Source organism: Salmo salar, chromosome 24 (assembly GCF_965601325.2).
Source record: "Salmo salar chromosome 24, fSalSal1, whole genome shotgun sequence".
NCBI classification, from domain to species: Eukaryota; Metazoa; Chordata; class Actinopteri; order Salmoniformes; family Salmonidae; genus Salmo; species Salmo salar.
The window spans coordinates 31,820,084-31,837,193 of record NC_138314.1 but is presented as its reverse complement, the minus strand read 5'-3'; the positions used below and the strand labels follow the sequence as shown (position 1 = coordinate 31,837,193).

The 17,110-nt window shown below is 39.0% G+C and overlaps 1 protein-coding gene across 1 annotated transcript in view; it reads left to right on the top strand.

The window, feature by feature from the left end:
* The window catches only part of LOC106585673 (ankyrin repeat domain-containing protein 13A), a 38,893-nt gene that overhangs the window by 13,291 nt on the left and 8,492 nt on the right, over positions 1-17,110 (top strand). Inside the window, exons 2-6 of the mRNA XM_014172137.3 lie at positions 2,590-2,725; positions 14,810-14,934; positions 15,043-15,088; positions 15,181-15,324; positions 15,465-15,654. Coding sequence (XP_014027612.1) covers positions 2,590-2,725; positions 14,810-14,934; positions 15,043-15,088; positions 15,181-15,324; positions 15,465-15,654 — 641 coding nt within the window. The remainder of the gene's footprint in view (positions 1-2,589; positions 2,726-14,809; positions 14,935-15,042; positions 15,089-15,180; positions 15,325-15,464; positions 15,655-17,110) is intronic.

The window sequence follows — 17,110 nt, the reverse complement described above, 5'->3', positions numbered from 1 at the left end:
GTATAATAGTGACTGTTCAAGCAAGAATCAAAACATAATTGTAAGCGTATGAGAACCCAAAATACACTACTGTTCAGAAGTTTGGGGTCACTTAGAAAAGTCCTTGTTTTTGAAAGAAAAGCAAAAAAATATTGTCCATTAAAATAAGGTTTCTTGGCAATTTCTCTCATGGAATAGCCTTCATTTCTCAGAACAAGAACAGACTGACGAGTTTCAGAAGAAAGTCCTTTGTTTCTGGCCATTTTGAGCCTCTAATCGAACCCACAAATGCTGATGCTCCAGATACTCAACTAGTCTAAAGAAGGCCAGTTTTATTGCTTATTTAATCAGCACAACAGTTTCAGCTGTGCTAACATAATTGCAAAAGGGTTTCTAATGATCAATTAGCCTTGTAAAATTATAAACTTGGATTAGCTAACACAACGTGCCATTGGAACACAGGAGTGACAGTTGCTGATAATGGGCCTCTGTAGATATTCCATAAAAAATCTGCCGTTTCCAGTTACAATAGTCATTTACAACATTAACAATGTCTACACTGTATTTCTGATCAATTTGATGTTATTTTAATGGACAAAAAATGTGCTTTTCTTTCAAAAACAAGGACATTTCTAAGTGACCCCAAACTTTTGAACGGTAGTGTAGTTATTTTGTTTAGAAGTAATCAAATCGTAAATCTAGGTTATGTTGAATGGGCGCAGATGGCGATGGCTTTCTTACTGCAGCCAAGAGTCTGTGTGTGACGTCAGTGTGTTGTATACTGGAAAGGGGTCCATAAAGAGTCCGCCCTGAATTTTCCGTGCCATTTGAGTTAGAACCCTTATAGTATAGAAATAGTGCACATAAATATATCTACCCCTTCCTAGACTTGCTTTCAATGAGAATGACAGATCTATAACTCACTTTTCTATGTGAATTTGGTGGGTCGCCCAAAAAGTTACATATTGCAGCTTTAATGGTAGACTCAGCGAAATGATGTTAGCAAGAGCAGCACCACAAATATCGAGATCAGTGAAATGCAAGACTTAGCTCCCACAGTCACATGGTATCTGCGCATGTGCACGGGTTCACATCACGCTGTTCACAGCAAGGTAGGCAGGGCCCAAACACGACAGAGAAGTTGAGCCTTGTGTTTCAATGCTCTTAGTTGTTGTGGAAATTGACCCACTATGCTGTTTACTTTCTGCATTTATGTCATAACACGGAGTCTACCTTTAAGCACTCGATCTTATGTCATCTTGATGAGTAATTCCTCTAAATGTTTAACAGGACGCTCTAGACTAAAGCCTCCGTAGTGTCTGTGCAGCAACCTGAAAGTTTGACGTCCCTACCAATAGAAACTCTCTCGATTTCATTGCAAAATATTTTCCATTTGGAGTAGGGATGGGCATTTTTAAATGATTTCAGTATTCTAATAATATGATATTTTTTCAGATAACCGGATAGTTGAAATACATGGGTAAACTTCAATTGAGACTTGCTCACACAACTCGAGAGATGGAGTCGGTGCGCTGGTGGGGGAGGGGCGAGAGAGGAGCAGGGGATTGTGTGTGACAGTATGTGTGTGGCACAGAGGGAGAGAGCGAGAGAAAGTAGCCAAACTGACTCACTACTTAGACAAACTTGTTGCTGCCATAGATTATCTATCATACCATCAGGTAGTGCCTGTCTTGACTGAATCAAATCATTTGTAAAGAAGCTAGTTAGCTACAGTAGCCAGCTAAGTTAGCCGGCTAGCTAGCTAAAATAATAAAGCTATTTTGCTGCGCTCCCCAGTCCTTGTCCACAACAACTCAATCAGTGGAGGCTGGTGGGAAGAGCTATAGGAGGACAGGAATGTAGTGGTATCAAACATATGGAAATCACATGTTTGACTCAGTTCCACTTATTCCATTCCAGCTATTACAATGAGCCCATCCTTCTATTGCTCCTCCCACCAGCCTCCACTGAACTCCATTCATATGAAACAACAGCCTATCTGTTGGTTGATCATTGTAGCCTACCGACATAGGCTCACTTATAAAACGGTCATAAAGCTGTTTTATTAAAATGTTGAATGTAATGGTCTATCGCTGTAAGCTATGTAGCAATATCACATAGATCATTTAATTTTAGACAAAGCCTTTAAAAAATATATATTATAAGCCTTTATTTTCTCAAAATGAATACTCTTCCAAGTAATCAAATATTAATATCCATTCAGATATTCCAATAAGCGTGCCCATCCCTAGTTTAGAGTAAACAATTTCCGTTGCAAAACATTTTGCTACCGACTAATGAATACACCCCAGGTACCCACTGATTCTTGAAGAATAGAAACGCCTCAAGCTTATAACGGTCTTTCCCTATCATAACTCAAGTATATGGTGGTTTTTCTCCATTGGAAGTGTTTGTGTTTGTTGCCAGTTGAGTCATTTAACAGGCATTGTATCTATAGCTTCTAGCATAGAATTAGGAATGAGAAAGCTAGCTAATTATTTAATAGGATCTCTATGGCTTCCAGTGTGTATGATGTTGATCTGATGTGCAATTCTCTTTAGGTAGCTAGGCTATTTGTTTTTGAAGGCATTCAATGTTTGTTTCTTTCAGAACGACATTGAGGCTGTGGATCCCAGGGGAAGGACACCACTCCACCTGGCTGTGTCGCTGGGACACCTGGAGTCAGTGAGAGTGCTTCTAAGACATGGCGCAGAAGTTACCAAAGAGAACACCAAGAATTGGACAGGTTAGGCTGGCTGTTCTCCATCACAAGCTACAATTGTCCAAATGTAAATGTGTATTATTAATATTATGAATTCTGCATGCTATTTACATTTCCTTCAGAAAGTATTCACACACCTTGACTTTTCAACATTTTGTTGTATTACAGCCTGAATTTAAAATTAATTAAATTGAAATTTGTGTCACTGGCCTACACACAATACCCCATAATGTCTAAATGGAATTATATATTTAGACATTTAAAAACATATATATTTTTTAATTGAATATTCGAAACATACAATATACTTGCAGTGAAGCCGCTCAATAACTACATCATACCAGTCATCCAACAGACTCCCATTCAGAGCGACACACTGAAGCATCCAGGGTCAATGCCCTTCTCAAGGGCATGTTGACCGATCTACCACCAGGCCAAAAAAACGTGAACCCGAACCCTCCAAGATTGACTGACCCGGTCTCTCCAGATCTCCTAACAGTACTATTTCTAGGGTCAATTTTAGATCAATGCTATGCATTTTCAGCCATTCCTGAACCTGAGACCAGAAACCGGCTACCTGAGGGCAATACCAAAATAAATGTTCTATTGATTCTGTATCCTCACAACAAAATCTGCAGAGCTTCGATGATTTTATGCCCCAAACACTTTGTTGGTGGCAAGAATTCTATATAATAAGTTTAGCTGAAAAGCACGAAGTCTTGAATCTTACATTGTTTTATATATCAACTCTGTACCATTATATATATACACCCTGTACCATGGAATCGGTACATCAAACATCTCTTCCCAACTATTTTGCAATCTGTATGGCACAGTTGTCAACATCCTGGTCCTGAAATGAAACTGGTGTACTTTCCTATTTATGATGTTTTTATTCCTCCGCCAGTTTTGATCCTTTATATTGGGCAGACAGGCCAGTTCCCTACCTCCTCCCGCTGCCACCCGTCTCCTCCATTTTTGGGGCAATGGGGTAATCAATTGGTTGTACTCTTGGATTGAGCAGACCTTTCCGTACAATTCTGATAACTGCATGAAGGACATAACTCTACCATTCCAATTTACAATATCATTTAAGAACAAAATACCCTTTTCAAACATCTTTCCCATAAATACAGGTATTTTATCAACCAGCACATTTGAGTTCAGCCATAATATTTGTTGTCATATTTGTTCTATCTTTTCAAGGGGATGAAATTGAAATTGTAGCCAGCTCTGCAATGCTTGTTTGAAAAAGAGAGATACTTTGAAAAAAGTATCATTTTCAATTAATCGAAAATGAGACTTGGCAGTCTGCACAAAGGCAAAAAGGCAATTTTTAAACAATGGATGAGCTTTTCTTAGTAATCTACTTGAGAACCATTTAGGGTTGAAATAAAACTTTTGAATGAGTGAAGCTTTTAGAGAGAGGTTTAGTGCTTTTATATTTAATAATCTCAACCCACCCAATTCATATTCATTATATAGATAGGCACGTTTTATTTTGTCTAGTTTAACATCCCAGATAAACAAAATATTTTTTGCTCGTATGATTTGAAAAATGAATCATCAGGAGTAGGCAGCGCCATAAGTAAGTGAGTAAACTGAGATATGACTAAGGAGTTAATCAGGGCAATTTTTCCATAAATAGACAGGTATTTACCTCTCCATGGTTGCAGGATCTTGTCTATTTTTACACGTTTTCTGTTGAAATTCATTGTGGAGAGCTTATTTATATCTTTTGTGATATGAATACCGAGTATGTCTACTTCACCATCAGCCCATTTTATAGGTAAACTGCAGGGTCATGTAAAAGTTGTATTTTTTTAAGGATCCGATATGTAATATTGTACACTTATCATAATTAGGTTTTAGTCCAGAGAGTACAGAAAAGTTATCTAGATCTTCAATGAGACATTGCAGGGATCTAGCTTGCGGACTTAATATAAAACTTGAGTCATCGGCATACATGGATACCTTTGTTTTTAAGCCTTGGATTTCTAATCCTCTAATGTTGTTATTGAATCTGATTTTAATAGCTACAATTTCTATGGCCATAACAAATAGATATGGGGACAGTGGACACCCTTGTTTAACTCCTCTTGACAATTCAAAACTCTCATTAATTACTATTTTACACCTGGGGTTGCTATACATTATTTTTACCCATTTTATAAGAGAATTACCGAAATTGAAAAAATCCAGGCATTTATATATAAAATCCAGTCTTACTTTATCAAATGATCAATTTCATGATGTTCTATTATTTCTAGTAGTTGTCGTATATTATCTCCAATGTATCGTCCATGTAAAAAAAAAACATTTAAGCGTAAGGGGCCTCCAGTTTTTTAGATAGACTGGGTCTTTATATTTGCCATCTGGGTCTTGTTTTAATAATAGAGAAATCAGACCTTCCTGCTGAGTACCTGACAGACTACCATTTTTATAGGAGTAGTTAAAACTATCTAACAATGGAGCTTTTAGTATATCAAAAAATACTTGATATACCTCTACCGGTATGCCATCAAGCCCTGGGGTTTTTCCAGACTGAAAGGATTTAATAGCCTCAAAGTTCTTCCTCTGTAATTTGGCCTTCGCACAGATCTTTCTGTACATTTGTTAATTTTCCATTTTTTTTATATTATTTGGAAAGAATTCCTTACCATAATCTTCATTCAGTGGGAAAGGATGAGACGGAAAAGAGAACATCTGCCTAAAATAGTTAGCTTCCTCTTCTAAAATATCATTCAGAGAATCAAATATGACTCCTTCTTCAGTAACGAGTTTCTGCAAATTCTTTTTGTTAGCGTTCCTGTATTGGAGATTCAGGAAGAATTTTGTGCATTGTTCTCCATATTCCATCCAGTTTGCTTTATTTTTGTAATAGATTACATTTGATCGTTCTTGAATAAGTTCCTCAAGTTCTTTTTGTTTTTCCTCTAACTTATTTTGTATCTCTGTAGTATCGTTTTTATTGCTATCTACCTGTACTATTAGTTCATGAATTTCCCTCCCTCTTTAGCCAGAAACCACTTTTTTATTATTGATGAATATTGAATTGAATGACCCCTGAAGGTACATTTAAAGGTATCCCAAACAATAAGGGGATTTGCTGAACCTATATTATACTGGAAAAATTCAGTTATAAATTATTTTGTCTTAGCTAAAAATAAGTTGTCGTCCAGTAAACTTTGATTCAATTTCCAATATCCCCATCCATGTGGAAAATCTATAAGAGTTATGTGAATGCCAATTAGATGATGATCCGATCGCATTCTGTCTCCTATTAAATGTTTTTGAACCTTTGATGCAAGAGAGAAAGAGACAAAATAGTCAAGATGACTAGCTTGATTAAGTCTCCTCCATGTATATCTCACTAGGTCGGGTTTTTGTCTGCAAATATCCACTATTTCTAATGTGACCATAATATTTGTGATTTCCATAAGGGCGCGGTGATGATAGTTTGTAGCGTGATGACCTTTACGGTCCATTGAGGTACTTAACAGTGTGTTATAGTCTCCTACCATAATGATTAGATCATTTGTTGCCTGTAAGTTCAATAAATTGGGATAAATGTTTTCGAAGAAGTGTGGATCATTCTGATTAGGATCATATAGATTAATGAGACAAATCTCTTTTTCGTCCACTTTCATATTCAAAAGGATCCACCTTCCTTGCGAATCATTCCTGACTATTTGCACATTCAGATTAAAATCTTTGTTAACCTGTTGGGGATAGGGGGCAGTATTTGCACGGCCGGATAAAAAACGTACCCGATTTAATCTGGTTACTACTCCTGCCCAGTAACTAGAATATGCATATAATTATTGGCTTTGGATAGAAAACACCCTAAAGTTTCTAAAACTGTTTGAATGGTGTCTGTGAGTATAACAGAACTCATATGGCAGGCAAAAACCTGAGAAGATTCCTTACAGGAAGTGGCCTGTCTGACAAGTTCTTGTTCTTCTTGGCTCTGTTTATTGAAAACTGAGGAGCTTTGCTGTAATGTGACACTTCCTATGGCTCCCATAGGCTCTCAGAACCCGGGAAAAAGCTGAATGATGTAATTCCAGCCCCTGACTGAAAAACATTATCGCGTTTGGATAGTGGCCGCTCAGAGTACCATCAGACTGAGGCTCGTGCACGAGGGGATCCCATGCTTTTATTTTCTCTCTCTTTGAACGTAAACACGCTTTCCCGGTCGGAATATTATCGCTTTTTTTACGAGAAAAATGGCATAAAAATTGATTTTAAACAGCGGTTGACATGCTTCGCAGTACGGTAATGGAATATTTAGAATTGTTTTGTCACGAAATGCGTCGTGCGCGTCACCCTTCTTTACACTTCGGATAGTGTCTTGAACGCACGAACAAAACAGAGGATATTTGAACATAACTATGGATTATTTTGAACCAAACCAACATTTGTTATTGAAGTAGAAGTCCTGGGAGTGCATTCTGACAAAGAACAGCAAAGGTAATAACATTTTTCTTATAGTAAATCTGACTTTGGTGCGGGCTAAACTTGGTGGGTGTCTAAATAGCTAGCCCTGTGATGCCGGGCTATCTACTCAGAATATTGCAAAATGTGCTTTCACCGAAAAGCTATTTTAAAATCGGACATAGCGAGTGCATATAGTTCTGTATCTATAATTCTTAAAATAATTGTTATGTTTTTTGTGAACGTTTAATTTAGTAAATTCACCGGAAGTATGCTAGTTCTGAACGTCACATGCTAATGTAAAAAGCTGGTTTTTGATATAAATATGAACTTGATTGAACAAAACATGCATGTATTGTATAACATAATGTCCTAAGATTGTCATCTGATGAAGATCATCAAAGGTTAGTGCTGCATTTAGCTGTGGTTTGGGTTTATGTGACATTATATGCTAGCTTGAAAAATGGGTGTCTGATTAATTCTGGCTGGGTACTCTGCTGACATAATCTAATGTTTTGCTTTCGTTGTAAAGCCTTTTTGAAATCGGACAGTGTGGTTAGATTAACGAGAGTCTTGTCTTTAAAATGGTGTAAAATAGTCATATGTTTGAGAAATTGAAGTTATAGCATTTCTAAGCTATTTGAATAACGCGCCACGGGATTCCACTGGCTGTTACGTAGGTGGGACGAAATCGTCCCACTGGCCCTAGAGAAGTTAATGAATATCATCACACCCTTTGAGTTCCTTTGTCCATGACAGAAAATTATTTCACCACCCCATTCCTTTTTCCACGCAACTTCATCTAAGGATGTAGAGTGAGTTTCCTGTAAACAGTATATGTTATATTCCTTTTCTTTTAGCCATGTAAAGACTGATCTTCTTTTTTTATAATCTGCTAAACCATTACAATTATAACTGGCTATACTTATTTCACCCCTTACCAAAAGTAGATACTATTCTCAGGCTAAATTGACCATAATTAGTGCTTGTAAAGTTACTGCTATCAGAGGTATTATGAAGGTTAAAACTAGAGCTTTCAAATATCTGATATTTTGAATTCAAGAAATAGGTTCTAGCAATATTTGTTTTATTCCCTTGCCTGTGAGCCAATGCCACAGATGTTAGAAAATTGAGCCAAGATATTATGTGTGTAGCAAATAGGTTGACGTGTATGATAGTAGGTTGACGTGTATGATATTGGATGTGATATAGTGAGAGTGTGTACGATGTCTGTATAAGAGTAAGACTATAATGTGTGATGCCCAAATAAATAATAACTCTGCCAATTTGCATGGTTGAGTGTCTGTGTGTAACACGTAGTGTGTATAACCTTAATATTCATAATGATAATTGTAATCCATATCGTATCACCATCATTGTTACATCATAATTACCTTTAACATAATTGAAAAAAACATACTAGCATTTCCATAGCAATTGACGTTTCACATGATCATGAAAGAGACCTTGCATTACTCTAGAGACGGCTTCACTACAGTACAAATGTATTGCGTACAATATGTTATTATTCCCCGAAGCTCCTATTCTGATATCTTCCCCTTGCTTGTTGTAAACATATATAAACTTGTAGACAAATACATAAAAAAGATAGACAAACAGTATACACATTAAATTATAAAACAGTTCTCAACAATAGAGGAAGAGAAGAGAGAAAATGAGAGAAGAGAGCGAGATCAGGTGTGAGTGTGTGTGTGTGTGTGTGTGTGTGTGTGTGTGTGTGTGTGTGTGTGTGTGTGTGTGTGTGTGTGTGTGTGTGTGTGTGTGTGTGTGTGTGTGTGTGTGTGTGTGTGTGTATGTATAAGTCCGTATGTGTAAGCAGGCATGTAATTGAGTGTGTGTGTTCATATCCACTTCATAATGTTCAGATATTTTTACAGATCCCATACCTTCTTTTCTTTTCGTAACCTGAAGTCCCTGTAGAATTTAGTACAGCCACAGTGTTATGGAGCTGTCTCGGAATAGCTGTCCATCTATAAAGAGTTTGTCCACAATAATAAAGGCACGCCTACCATCCTCCCTTTGTTGTCTTTATACCGGATACAGTCTCTTACGACGTTAATTTATCTCCCTTGGAAATTGGTCATTGAGACCGAATTTGGTCCCTTTCTTAGGGCTCAAATCCTGTTAACGGGATTGATTTGACAACGGCCAGTGAAAGTGCAGGGCGCCAAATTCAAACAACAGAAATCTCATAATTAAAATTCCTCAAACATACAAGTATTATACACCATTTTAAAGATAGACTTCTTGACAATCCAACCACAGTGTCCGATTTCAAAAAGGCTTTACAGCGAAAGCACACCATACGATTATGTTAGGTTAGCGCCTAGTCACAAAAACAAAACATACAGCCATTTTCCAGCCAAAGAGAGGAGTCACAAAAAGCAGAAATAGAGATAAAATTAATCACTAACCTTTGATGATCTTCATCAGATGGCACTCATATGACTTCATGTTACACAATACATGTATATTTTGTGGCTCAGTTGGTAGAGCATGGTGTTTGCAACACCAGGGTTGTGGGTTCAATTCCCACGGGGGACCAGTACGGGGGAAAACATTTATGAAATGCATGCATTCACTACTGTAAGTCGCTCTGCTAAATGACTAAAATGTCAAATGTAAATGTAATGTTTTGTTCGATAAAGTTCATATTTATATCAAAAATCTCAGTTTACATTGGCGCGTTATGTTCAGTAATGTTTTGCCTCCAAAACATCCAGTGATTTTGCAGGGAGCCACATCAATTTACAGAAATACTCATCATAAACGTTGATGAAAGATACAAGTGTTTTACATAGAATTAAAGATACACTTCTCCTTAATGCAACCACTGTGTCAGATTTCAAAAAAGCTTTACGGCAAAAGCACACCATGCGATAATCTGAGTACAGCGCTCAGCCACCAAAACAAGCCATACAGATACCCGCCATGTTGTGGAGTCAACAAAAGTCAGAAATAGCATTATAAATATTACCTTGGATGATCTTCATTGGAATGCAGGAATCCCAGTTCCACAATAAATGTTAGTTTTGTTTCGATAAAGTCCATATTTATGTCCAAATACCTCCTTTTTGTTCACGCGTTCAGTTCACTATTCCAAATGCACGAGCACTAAGATCAGACGAAAAGTCAAAAAAGTTCCATTACAGTTCGTAGAAACATGTCAAACGATTTATAGAATCAATCTTTAGGATGTTTTTATCATAAATCTTCAATAATATTCCAACCGGACAATTCCTTTGTCTTTAGAAAGGAAAGAGAACGGAGCTCGTGCTCACGGCCGCGCGATCAACAACTCATGGCTTTCAGCCAGACCCCTGTCTCCAACAGCTTTTATTCTCTCCCCCTTCACAGTAGAAGCCTGAAACAACGTTCTAAAGACTGTTGACATCTAGTGGAAGCCTTAGGAAGTGCAATATGACCCCACAGACACTGTATATTGGATAGGCAATCACTTGAAAAACTACAAACCTCAGATTTCCCACTTCCTGGTTTGATTTTTTCTCAGGTTTTTGCCTGCCATATGAGTTCTGTTATACTCACAGACAGCATTCAAACAGTTTTAGAAACTTCAGAGTATTTTCTATCCAAATCTATTAATAATATATCTTAGCTTCTGGGCCTGAGTAGCAGGCAGTTTACTCTGGGCACACTTTTCATCCGGATGTGAAAATAGCACCCCCAAGCCATAAGAAGTTTTAAGCACCCTTCCCCTGCTTTTGATCAGCTCCTTTTGTTGGTAGTGTTCAAATTTTGCGATGATCGGTCGGGGACCCTTGGTCTTGTCGCTCCGAGCTCCAAGTCTGTGTACTCGGTGGAAAGCCACCTTGTTTACAGTCTCTATAGGAAGTTTCAAGGCGGATTGCATGAATTCTCTGATCGCGCCCTCTGGATTATTGGATGCGTCCTCAGGAATCCCAGAAAAAAAAAATATTTTCACGCATGCTACGACTTTGTATGTCTAGTAGCGACTCCTTCATCACCCTGTTTTCCCTGAGTAGACAATCCATTTTGTAATTGTGGATTTTTACCTTGGCTGTGAGTGTCTTGTTTTCTCTTTGGAGCGTGAGAATTTCTCTCTGGCTGAACTCCAAACTCCCCCTCAGCCCTGCTACCTCCTCACTCAACTTTTCCAGTGTTGCATGGATTCCAGCCAGAGCACTAGCCTCTACCTCAATGGTAAGTAAATCGTCCGTGTCTGTAGATTAATCTGTTTTTCTTTTTTTGTCGGGTTAAAGTTATTTTGTGAGATAGTCCGATCTTTCCATGATGGAGTATGTTGGTACTCGTCGATTTCCCTCAGGATCTCGTTTGTATCAGATAGGCTCTTTACTGCAACCAGTTGTTTTACGAAAAGATAACAATGAGTCTTTCCCACGACGACGACAGGTGTCTGTAGTACAGCCAGCTAGCACTCGGGGAATCCACGCAAAAAAGGAACACAAACTTGCAGTCCCAGCCGTAAAGGCTAACCGTGTCGTGGAATCCTTAGCAACAAAACTTTTAGTTCGGATTAAAATGCTTTAATATTAACAACAAACCGAGTGTAGACAGTACAATGTTCTGTTGCTTGCTCTGATGACGTATCTCATTTTTACAAATGAATGAAAAGCTGAAATGTCTTGAGTCAATAAATATTCAACCCCTTTCTTATGGCAAGCCTAAATTAGTTCAGTAGTAAACATGTGCTTAACAAGTCACTTAATAAGTTGCATGGACTCACTCTGTCTGCAATAATAGTGTTTAACTTGATTTTTGAATGACTATCTCAACTCTGTACCCCACACATACAATGATCTGTAAGGTGTGGTGGTTAATTTCTTTACTATCAAATGAGGAGAGACAAACTTATCACACAAGTCAGAATTATACTTAAACTGAATCTTTATTCACTTATTAATAAGGGAGCAGGTCAATACAACGCACACATATAAAGTGAATCGATTGAGTGCTCTACGATAATGATGGCTGGTCGACGATTCACGATCAAATGATTTGTTGAGAGCCCCGAGACAAAAGTACAAAGGTATTTTATAGCCAAGATACACCCCTTTCAACCTACATGACGAACAACAGATATATAGAATGGGTCACAAGGTTAAGATTTGTATGAAAGATACTTATAATACATAGCAGACAGCATCTGCGGTGTCAACAGTTTTCCTTGTATAGACCAGTGTCTGTCCCTCCGACTCCAAACTGGAACCATCTCTCCCTGGTACGGTATAGAGCAGAAACATTAACTCATGTTCTGGAATGCTCTGAGGAGTCCCATCCTCAGTAGAACACACACACACAAAATAGTTAAGAATACTCTATTCTGTTGCATAAAACAACCATCTGATGCAATAAAAGTATTATAACATAGTCTTGCAGTTTTGCTCTCACAAAGGTCCCTCAGTCGAGTAGTGAATTTCAAACATAGATTCAACCACAAAGGCCAGGGAGGCTTTATAGTGCCTCGCAAAGAAGGATACCTATTGGTAGATAGGTAAAAAAAAACACAACAAAAAAAACAGACATTGAATATCCCTTTGAGCATGGTGAAGTTATTAATTACACTTTGGATGGTTTATCAATACACCCATTCACTACAAAGATACAGGCGTGCTTCCTAACTCAACTGCCAGAGAGGAATGAAACCGCTCTGGGATTTCACAGAGGCCAATGACTTTAAAACAGTTTGAGTTTAATGGCTATGATAGGAGTATCAACAACATTGTAGTTACTCAATAATACTAACCTAAATGACAGAGTGAAAAGAAGGAAGCCTATAGAGATTTTTTTAAGAATAATGTGCAAATATTGTACAATCGAGGTGTATTTGTATTTATTGTGGGTCCCCGTTAGCCAAGGGAGCAGCTACTCTTCCTGAGGTCCAGCAAAATTAAAAACATTACATTACATTTCACAACACATTAACTGTGGGCCCTCAGGCCACTACTCTACTACCACTACCCTACAACACAAAATCCATGTGTACGTCTGTGTATAGTGTGTATGCTATTGTGTGTGTGTGTGTGTGCTGTGTCTTTCACAGTCTCCACTGTTCCATAAGGTGTGTTTTTTTTAATCTGTTTTTAAATCTGATTTTACTGCTTGCATGAGTTACTTTATGTGGAATAGAGTTCCATGTAGTCATGGCTCTATGTAGTACTGTGCGCCTCATAGTCTGTTCTGGACTTGAGGATTGTGAAGAGACCTCTGGTGGCATGTCTTGTAGGGTATGCATGGGTGTCTGAGGTGTGGGCTAGCAGTTTGAACAGACAGCTCAGTGCATTCAATATGTCAATACTTCTCACAAATACAAGTAGTGATTAAGTCAATCTCTCCTCTACTTTGAGCCAGGAGAGATTGACATGCATATAATTTAATGTTAGCGCTCCGTGTACATTTAAGGGTCAGCCGTGCTGCCCTGTTCTGGGCCAATTGTAATTTTCTTAAGTCCCTCTTTGTAGCATCTGACCACACGACTAGACAGTAGTCCAGGTGCGACAAAACTAAGGCCTGTAGGACCTGCCTTGTTGATAGCGTTGTTAAGATAGAGTAGCGCTTTATTATGGACAGACCTGTCCCCATTTTAGCTACTGTTGTTTTGACCATGACAGTTTACAATCCAGGGTTACTCCAAGCAGTTTAATCGCCTCAACTTGCTCAATTTCTACATTATTCATTACAAGATTTAGTTGAGGTTTAATGAATGATTTGTCCCAAATACAATGCTTTTATTTTTTGAAAAATTTAGGACTAATTTATTTACTGCCACCCATTCTGAAACTGACTGCAGCTCTTTAAGTGATTTCACTTGCTGTGGTAGCTGACGTGTATAGTGTTGAGTCATCAGCATACATAGACAGACAGGCTTTACTCCATGCTAGTGGCAGGTCATTAGTAAAGATTGAAAAAAGTAAGGGGCCTAGACAGCTTCCATAGGGAATGCCTGACTCTACCTGGATTATGTTAGAGAAGCTTCCATCCAAAGCTTCCATCCAAAGAACCCCCTCTGTGTTCTGTTAGACAGGTAACTCTCGATCCACAATAGGGGATGTAAAGCCATAACACCTATATTTTTCCAGCAGCAGATTATGATTGATAATGTCAAAAGCTGCACTGAAGTCTAACAAAACAGCTCCCACAAAATTTTTTATTATCAATTTCTCTCAGCCAATCAGTCATTTGTGTAAGTGCCGTACATGGTGAATGCCCTTCCCCATAAGCATGCTAAAAATCATCTGTTGTTAATTTGTTTACTGTGAAATAGCATTGTATCTGGTCAAACACAGTTTACTAAGGGTTGGTAATAGTCTGATTGGTCGGCTTTTTGAACCTGTAAATGGTTCTTTGCTATTCTTGGGTAGCGGAATGACTTTTGCTTCCCTCCAGGCCTGAGGGCACACGCTTTCCTGTAGGCTTAGATTGAAGAGATGGCGAATAGGAGTGGCAATATCATCCGCTATCATCCTCAGTAATTTTCCATCTAAGTTGTCAGACCCAGGTGGCTTGTCATTGTTGATAGACAACAATAATTATTTCACCTCTTCCACACTCACTTGGCCAAAACAATTATTTGTTTTGAATACATTTGTCATCACAGAAGTGTGGTATATGTTTAAATGAACTTCTCATCATAAACATGTTTGTGTGTAGTGCTGCAGGAGGCGGTCAGCACTGGTGACCCAGAGATGGTTCAGCTTGTGCTCCAGAGGAGAGACTACCTCAAAGCCTCTACAGCCCTGGGAGGAGTACCTGAGCTTCTGAGCAAGATCCGCGAGGTGTTCTCTCTCTCTGTTTGCTCCCCTGTCTGAAATGTTTTTCACTCATACATTTAAATGTAAAAAATGTAAAGCTGCAAACTCATGCCTCTTTCCAATCCCCCCCAGTCCACAGATTTCTACATGGAAATGAAATGGGAGTTCACAAGTTGGAGTAAGTTCTAGTTGATAACCCCCACCCATTAGAATGTGCCATGTGGATGTTTGAGACTTTGTTGTTTATGTTGCTTTCCCATCTGTTCCCAGTCCCCCTCGTGTCCCGGGTTTGTCCAAGTGATGTGTGTCGGATCTGGAAGAGCGGAGCCAGCCTGCGCGTGGACGCCACCCTGCTGGGCTTCGAGAACATGACTTGGATCAGAGGTCGTCGGAGCTACATCTTCAGAGGAGATGGTGAGTCCCCTTTTCCCTGAGTAAGGCTTTCACCCAACAGTGTTCTACTGACCACTGTTTCAGCAGGCCGTCTCATCTTTTACCTCGTCATTTACTCTGTTGGCGTATGTTTCACAGTGTGTGCTTGTGCCCATTGGCAGATACCTGGACTGAGTTGTTGGAGGTGAACCATGACGAAGAGGTGGTGGACACGGACCGCTTTGACATCTCCCGGGAGATAGAGGATGTAACACTGGACTCCATGCAACCTGCCGAACAGGAAGTGGCCAAGCGGCTAACCACGCCCATCGTCAACACTTTTCTGGACACCAGGCACATTGCTTTTGAGAGGTAAGACCCAAGCCGTACTACACTTATCTGGTTTTTCTATTGTGTCATATTCAGTTGAAGTCGGAAGTTTACATACACTTAGGTTGGAGTCATTAAAACTCGTTTTTCAACCACTCCACAAATTTCTTGTTAACAAACTATAGTTTTGGCAAGTCGGTTAAGACATCTACTTTGTGCATGACACAAGTAATTTTTCCAGCAATTGTTTACAGACAGATTATTTCACTTATAAATCACTGTATCACAATTCCAGTGAGTCAGAAGTTTACATACACTAAGTTGACTGTGCCTTTAAACAGCTTGGAAAATTCCAGAAAAGGATGTCATTGCTTTAGAAGCTTCTGATTGGCAAATTGACATCATTTGAGTCAATTGGAGGTGTCAATTGTAGACCTCCACATGTCTGGTTCATCCTTGGGAGCAATTTCCAAACGCCTGAAGGTACCACGTTCATCTTTACAAACAATAGTACGCAAGTGTAAACACCATGGGACCACGCAGCCGTCATACCGCTCAGGAAGGAGACGCGTTCTGTCTCCTAGAGATGAACGTACTTTGGTGCGAAAAGTGCAAATCAATCCCAGAACAACAGCAAAGTACCTTGTGAAGATGCTGGAGGAAACAGGTACAAAAGTCTCTATATCCACAGTAAAACGAGTCCTATATCGTCATAACCTGAAAGGCTGCTCAGCAAGGAAGAAGCCACTGCTCCAAAACCGCCATAAAAAAGCCAGACTACGGTTTGCACCTGCACATGGGAACAAAGATTGTACTTTTTGGAGAAATGTTCTCTGGTGTGATGAAACAAAAATAGAACTGTTTGGCCATAATGACCATCGTTATGTTTGGAGGAAAAAGGGGGAGGCTTGCAAGCCGAAGAACACCATCCCAACCGTGAAGCACAGGGGTGGCAGCATCATGTTGTGGGGGTGCTTTGCTGCAGGAGGAAATGGTGCACTTCACAAAATAGATGGCATCATGAGGTAGGAAAATGATGTGGATATATTGAAGCAACATCTCAAGACATCAGTCAGGAAGTTAAAGCTTGGTCACAAATGGGTCTTCCAAATGGACAATGACCCCAAGCATACTTCCAAAGTTGTGGCAAAATGGCTTAAGGGCAACAAAGTCAAGGTATTGGAGTGGCCATCACAAAGCCCTGACCTCAATCCCATAGAAAATTTGTGGGCAGAACTGAAAAGGTGTGTGCAAGCAAGGAAGTCTACAAGCCTGACTCAGTTACACCAGCTCTGTCAGGAGGAATGGGCCAAAATTCACCCAACTTATTGTGGGAAGCTTGTGGAAGGCTACCCAAAACGTTTGACCCAAGTTAAACAATTTAAAGGCATTGCTACCAAATACTAATTGAGTGTATGTAAACTTCTGACCCACTGGGAATGTGATGAAAGAAATAAAAGCTGAAATTAATAAATCTCTCTACTATTATTCTGACATT